General features: G+C 36.4%; 1 protein-coding gene across 1 annotated transcript; it reads left to right on the forward strand.

The window, feature by feature from the left end:
• Positions 1-2,920: 2,920 nt before the first annotated feature.
• Positions 2,921-5,145, forward strand: LOC101890262 (zinc finger protein 7). Its single transcript, XM_005185755.3, has 2 exons — positions 2,921-3,226; positions 3,330-5,145. Exons 1-2 carry the CDS (start codon positions 3,127-3,129, stop codon positions 5,105-5,107), a joined length of 1,878 nt encoding a protein of 625 aa, XP_005185812.2. The 5' UTR covers positions 2,921-3,126; the 3' UTR covers positions 5,108-5,145.
• The last annotated feature ends 2,555 nt before the right edge of the window (positions 5,146-7,700 follow it).

The following is a 7,700-nucleotide window of genomic DNA, read 5'->3' on the forward strand; positions in this document are numbered from 1 at the left end:
TGCACTCTATAGTAGTGTAATGTGTAACGAGATTTCGCATACAGTAGAAAACAATAGTCCAGCCTAGTTAAGTTGACATCGAATGAGATAAAGATATAGATCCCAGTCTGATGTTGTAATTTGTATGCAAATCATTCTACATTTGGTTGGGCCTCTCTCCAGAAATGGCTTCAAAATACATTTCAGCGTGCGTCTCTGCAAGAAAACTCATGATTCTAACAAATGTTTGTTCCTTGTGGAAGATGCACCAGAAGAAGTGGACCAACACATCCGTATGCGAAAAACTTTTGAACTTTTGTGAGAGAGGTACAAGAGTTAAGCTAATATTTTCAACGTTGCCTCTGATATAACTCATTTAATTTTTATACCCTCCACCATACATAGCATGGAGGGTATATTAACTTCGTCATTCCGTTCGTCTGTCCGTCTGTTGGAATTATGCTACAGTCTAAACGAATTAAGATAGGAAGCTAAAATTTTGCACAGATCTCTCTTTTGTCTGGTCAAGTTCGAAGATGGGCTATATCGGTCCACGATATCGTATGGCCCCCATATAACCGTACCCTCCGATATTCGGTATTTTGAAGATTATAGCCACATTTTGCAAGGGGTATTGTACACAAGGGGTTTTTTGTGAGCACTTTACCCCCCGACAGAGAATTCTTTATATAGGTTAATGATATCATATAGCACCCATATAACGGTACCCACGATATTCGGTATTTTGATGATTTTAGCCACATTTTCAAATCGTATTGTCTGAAAATCCACACAAGGAGTTCTTTGTGAGAATTTTACACCCTGAAAGGGAATTGTCTATATAGGTCCGCAATATCGTATATCCCCCATATAGCGGTACCCCCCGATATTCTGTTTTTTTTTATGATTTTACCCACATTTTTCAACGGAATTGTCTGAAAATCCGCACACAGAGTTCCTTGTGTGTACTTTACACCCAGATATAGATTTGTCTTAATAGGTCCACAATATCATATATACCCCCATATATCGGCACCTTTCTATATTAGATATTGTAAAGATTTAAAAAAATCAATGGATTTTATTTTTTTTGAAAATTTTTTAATTCGTTCCAAATGGTGGAGGGTATTCAAAGTTCGGCCCGGCCGAACTTACTGCTTTTTTACTTGTTTTAGAAAGGATTTTCTTCGGTAACGTCTTCTATAAAGTATGTATTTTCAAAATCCTAGTGTTGGGTTTTATCCGATGCAGACCATGAGTAATGAAGATCGATACGTTTGTAACAACAATTGAATAAAATCAATCTAAGTCAGGGCTACTTCTAGGAATCTCAGTTATGGCCGTGTTGCCATTCGATGTGGTAATAATTTGATATTTAGAGTAATTTCAAAAAAGCCGAAACATGGCTGAAATTTAAAAGAAATGTAAAGTTGTACTTCATTTAATTTGGGTACTTATTTTATTTTCTGCGCAGAGCTTTTTAAGATATTTACGTGAAACCGTTGCCTGATCTTAATTCAACATAGATGAAAATTTGGATTTTTTTCAAAATTGCATTGACTACATTTGGAAACTTATTTATTTTCCTGCATTAAATTAGTATGTTTGTCAAAAAATAAATTTCGAAGGAGTTTTTTTTTTTTTTGAATATTTTTTATGAAACCATTGCTTGATCTTAATTTAAATTCAGAGCGACTTAAAACTTTAAAGAGTGTACAAAACGTATATGAAACAATTCCTGATCATTATTTACATTAAGAGCGTCATTAAAACTTTAAGTTGCTCTTTTAGTGAAACACTCTTTATTTTCAAATTGTGCCACAATATGAAATTGAAACAGAAAACTTAAGAGTTTTGTAAACCACCGAAGAGCTTTATCTGCCACAAAAATCCAACAACATATACTCTTTCACATTTCAAGAGTTAACAGATGTTTTGCTCAGCTATGGCACGTTCTCTTTTGGATACCTGCATGCAAAGAGCTGGATGCATATTTTTAAGATCACCCACCAACAACCGACAGAGAATTTTAGCACGAGACACAAATTTTAGTTTTCAGCTGCTCCGCTGTATAAAAATAGCTGTGAAGAGAGTCAAATGTTTTGAGAAAACGAAATCTCAAAGCAATGAACAAAAGAGACACAACTCCACCCATATATACGAGACGACAATGGAGAAGAGTAGGTACAATAGGAAACGATCAATTGATTGACGATTGAAAATAAAAACGGCGTCCAGGTGTTAAGAAATGAGCGTTGGAAGTAGGGGAAGTTGTCTTAAGAGTTTGAAATGGTAGAAGAAATCTTGAAAATCTCTGTTGCATATCTTGGAGAGCGAGAGAATGATCATTAACTGGGTGTATGATTATGAGCTTGTTGTTGGAGTTGATGATCATTGGGATGGTGATGCTGATCATTGCACACATGCTTGTCCAAATGTGTCTCTCTCTCCCTCTGTCTGTAAAGGCACGTGCTACCAGCTCAACCGTTGAATTTTGCAGCATCAGCCGACGCAGCTTGCCTTCTTGCCACCACCAAGAACAACATCTGGTGCTTTTCGTTGGGTTTGGTGTGTGCGCGCCTGCGCAGCATAAATGCCACTGTGATCATATTTAGCGAGCGAGTGTGTGTGTGCAAATCTGTTGGAACAATTAAGGTGGTTGAAATTGAAGATCGACAATGTGGAGGTTATGTGGCAGGCACCAAATAAAATCGGAAGTACAAACCTGGCTTTGTGCGAGTGTATGTGTGTGTTGTGGTTGTTTGTCACACATTTTACCCCAGCCGGTAAAAAGGGGAGGTTGAGGGTTGAAAAATCCTTATAACAGTTTTCAATTAGGGTTTGTTTTTTTCTGGCTGATCCTTAAATCTTGTTGAGGACTCCGTTTTGAGTATAAATATCAAAGTGATCGTGAGCAATTACATCATTCGTGCAACAAACATCAAACGAAGAAGAACACAGAAAGTAAGATTTATAAAAATTTAAAGAACAGAAACAAAAACATAAATATTTAACAAAAATTGTGAAATAAACTCTATGAAGAGCAAGATAGTGAATTAGTGAGAGAGAGAGAGAGATTTAAGTGTTTAACTAAATTTGCCTTACTTGGATTACCCCAAAGCTTTTTTCGATAAAACATTTGCCATTATGGATAAATTCAACTACAGCAAATGTCCTTTGAAAAAGCGACCCATCATGATGCTGAAAAAGGAATATATGGATACCACAGACATTGGCCTTGATCATGGTAAGTTTTCGCAATCAGAATTGAGAGGAACACCTTTACAAAAATTCCTCAACATTTGGAAACCCGGATTGTAATATTTCCCTTCTCCCTTCTCCACTTGCAGATGAAGGTCCAGTGGATCTGAGCAAAGCCTCCAGTACGATTCCCGCCACAATCAATCCCAAATATGAACAGGATGATGTGATGCCGGTTTCACCTTTGGATTTACAAGCCAAACTCAATGCCCAGAGCAAAGAAGATTTGGCCCGACGCATTTGGGATGAGACACGAGAAATTGCTCGGGCTTTCCCCGATGTCTTTACCAAAGAAGAAATTGCCCGTAGCTTGGCTCGTTTAGGCTACGGCGAATTCCCCTTCCCCCAAACCACAGAGACCCAGGAGAGAATTAGAACCCCCTCACCGCCACCATTGCCAAGGGCAGAGACTTTTTATGGTGCCTCTGTAAAACAAGAACCTCAGGATAGTTCCTATGCCATTGTTAATGAGCTCGTTCCCAATCCCCTGAATGGTATTCGCAATTTTAATAATAATTTAATGAAAAGCATTGCCGAGTATGAGGATTGTTTAAGGCCACAGAATTTCTCGCGTGAAACATCACCAAAACCCCTGCAAGACAGTGAACCCTACGGCAGTACCTATGAACCTGAAGATTTGTCGTATAGGCCACAAATAGCACCAGCTGGCAAAAAGGTATTGGGAGAAAATGTGAATTTACACAATGTGGCCAGAGCATTGTTGGGCTTACAGAATTTCAAACCTGATCCGAGTCCAGTTGCCCAAAATACAAACACGAACAACAACAACATCAGCGGTGAGGTCTTGAAACCCCTGGCCAATGGTAACATCAACCTGAAATTGAAAACCTCCAATGATTTGTATTATCAGTGCCAGCAGTGTAACAAATGTTATGCCACCTATGCGGGATTGGTGAAACATCAACAAAGTCATGCCTTTGAGAGCACCGAATACAAAATCATACGCAGCAACCCAGAGGGTGGAGCCATAACCCACGATTCTACAGAGTTTACCACAGATCAGGCGGCTGCCTTGATACAAGCCTCTGCCTTGGCTTCGTCACAGTCCATGCAAAAACCTGTGGGTGTACCACGCTATCACTGCAATGATTGTGGCAAGTCCTATTCCACCTTTTCGGGCCTGACGAAACATCAACAATTCCATTGCCCCGCCGCCGAAGGGAATCAAGTGAAAAAGGTTTTCAATTGCAAGAACTGTGATAAGACCTATGTGAGTCTGGGTGCCCTAAAAATGCATATACGCACCCACACCCTACCCTGTAAATGTCCTATATGTGGCAAGGCCTTTTCCCGTCCCTGGCTATTGCAGGGTCACATACGTACCCACACCGGCGAGAAACCCTTCAGCTGTCAACACTGCAATCGTGCCTTTGCCGATCGTTCTAATCTTCGAGCCCACATGCAAACTCATTCGGATGTTAAGAAATATTCCTGCCCCACATGCACGAAGTCCTTCTCGCGCATGTCCCTGCTGGGTAAACATCTACAAAATGGCTGTCAATCTTCATCGCCACCACACAGTGGTAATGAATCCTCAGCCTCACTGTCGCCCACACCAACTGCCGAGACAATTATTGCGGGGGGTTTTAATCAACAACAATTGCAACAACATCTACAAGGATTGCAACAAAATTTCATGCAACATGGCAACCAATCACCGGTCTATGATGAGAATATGAATCCTTCCAACAACCTCCTGCAGTCACAGTCCGGAGAGCAGCAACACCAGCAGCAGCAACGTATTTACTATGCTGGCAGTGTGGATAGCAGTGAAAATGAGACCGAAGATGATTATAAAATGCAGGAAAATGTTCATCGGCTCATACACCAAATGAGTGATTATTAGGTATGATTTTGTTGTTGTTTTTTTTTTTTTTTTTTTCAATTTTTTTAGTATAAGTTGTAAATAATGCCAGAAATTGGTTTGATATATACATAGTTTGATATCTCAGGGATAAAACGTGGACTTCTTTTTTAAAGAAAATTTGCAAAAAAAAAAGAAGTTTAATGTTGAATATTATTTTCTTGTATAAAAATTAATTATTCTTAGTTAAATTTTCCACTTATTTGTTTCGAACGGCAAATAATAAGGAGAGCAAGAAAATTATTATAATTTTTATTATTTTTAACAGATATTTAAATAATTCACTTTTGTAAAAAATTAATTTATTCATTTTATTTCATTAATTTATATTTGTAAAAAAAGTCTTTTGGGAATTTTTTTTCGCCAACTTTGCTCTCTTACCAAATCTCTTCGAAAAATCTCAAACAAATACAAATTAAATTCAGTATTTTCAGTATTCAAAGAAAAAAATTTAAGTTTAAATTCTCTGTTCAGTAGTTCCGCCAAACGCTAATTAAATTCATCGGAAAATTTAATTCCTGTCGTCAATATAAAATATATTCGGTTACCGGGTAGTTGAATGCGTTGATACTTTGTTTCCTCATTTGAAATGGATCATCCGAGAACCAGACAAGGCTAATTCTGATATCTTAATTTTATAAAACCAAATTTTGTAAATTTTGAAATTATAATCTTTTAGCTATGAAATCGTGTCTGCTTTCGAATCCTTCTCCCTTAGATTAAAATTTCCAAGCGCAGATTACTTGCAAGCCATCGTTAGAATTCTATTACCAACTGTTGGTTATATTTCAATTATTTTTTAAATTCACTTAGTTGTCTTGTCCAATTCCATTTCAGTCATTATTTTAAATTCAAAATCTTTGTTTAACTTTAAAATCACTTTCTCAAACAAATTTTGAAAAAAAACTAGTTTTAGCTAAGCTTCAAACCAACCAAAATATATTATGGTTTAGGTTTACCAAAGTCAAATTTAGGCTACACTACCAATAGATTCCCTTTTTCTAGTTAGGAAAACCAAAGAGGGAAATCGAAATTATAGGCTAGTACCAAACCCAATGATGATATATCATCACGATTTCTACTTAGGGAGACTAAATTTCAGGATAGTTTCAAATATTAAGATTTATCATAACTTCAAAATTCATTCTTGTAAGGGAAACCTAGATCAAATATCTTCAATTTCTTAAATCAAAGATTATCGTAGCTTCAAATATCGTTAAGGTTAGGGAAACCAAAATTTTAGCAGTGCCCCAAACCCAATCATTAAGAATCTCAGAATTGGAAATGTGTTAAAATATCGTCACGTTTTTTTAAAGAATTTAAAGATTTAGTTTAGCCACAAACCCACAAATCCAGGACAACTTAGGCAAACCAAAGTTTAGGAGATTTTCAAAATTCATCATAGTTAGGGAAACCAAAGATTTAGCTTAACTTCTTAAGAAATCTTATTCTAGTTAGGGAAACCAAAGATTAAGTTTAGTTTAAAACTCGATAAATCAGTATATTTTCAATTATTCCAGTTAGGGAATCCAAAGACTTAGCTTAGCTTCAAACCCCAAAAATATCGGGAAATTTCAAGATAGGTAGACCAAAGTTCAGCATAGCTTCAAATATTATTTCAGTTAGAAAAACTAAAGCTAAGAGTAGTTTCAGAAATTATTCTAGTTAGGGAACCCAAAGATTTAGCTTAGCTAGTTAGGGAAACCAAAGATTTAGTTTAGCTTCAGACCCAAAATACCAGCACAACTTCAAGTTAGGGAAACCAAAGTTCTGCATGGCTTAAAACATTAGTCCAGTTGGGGAAACCAAAGATTTGTCATAGCTTCCACAGTTATTTTATTCTAGTTAGGGAAACCAAAAATGAAGTTCGGCTTCAAAACCAAAATACCAGGACAACTTTATGTTGGGAAAGCCAAAAATAAAATTTATTTTCAAATTTCAATCTAGTTAGGGAGACCAAAGATTTGGCTTAGCTTCGACATTTATTTGATTCTAGTTAGGGAAACCAAAGATTTAGTTTGGCTTCAGAGCCAAAATAACGCGAAAACTTCAAATTAGAAATACCAAAGATTTAGTTTAGTTTCAAAAATCATTCTAGTTAGGGAAACCAAAGATTTGGCTTAGCTCACAAAATTTTTTCGTTCTAGCTAGGAAACCAAAGATATAGTTAAGTTCTACCCACAATAACGGGACAATTTCAAGATAGGGAAACCAAATTTTAAATTAATTTCATAAATCATTCTAGTTAGGGAAACCAAAGATTTAGCTTAGCTTCAAAGTCAAAATACCAGCATAACTTCAAGTTAGGGAAATCTAAATTTTGTGTAGGTTCACAAATCATCCAAGTGAGGGAAACCAAAGATATAGCTTGGCTTCGAAAATCATTTAATTTTAGTCTGGGAAACCAAAGATTTAATTTAGCTTCAAACCAAAAAAATATATCAGGACACTTTCAAGTTAGGGAAACCAAAGATTGGCAAAGCTTCAAATACTTTTCTAGTTAGGGCAACCAAAGCACAGCAAGTTAGGAAAACCAAAAATTTAGTTAAGCGTCGATAATCATTTCATTCTAGTT

The sequence above is a fragment of the Musca domestica genome, unplaced genomic scaffold (assembly GCF_030504385.1).
Source record: "Musca domestica strain aabys unplaced genomic scaffold, Musca_domestica.polishedcontigs.V.1.1 3, whole genome shotgun sequence".
NCBI classification, from domain to species: Eukaryota; Metazoa; Arthropoda; class Insecta; order Diptera; family Muscidae; genus Musca; species Musca domestica.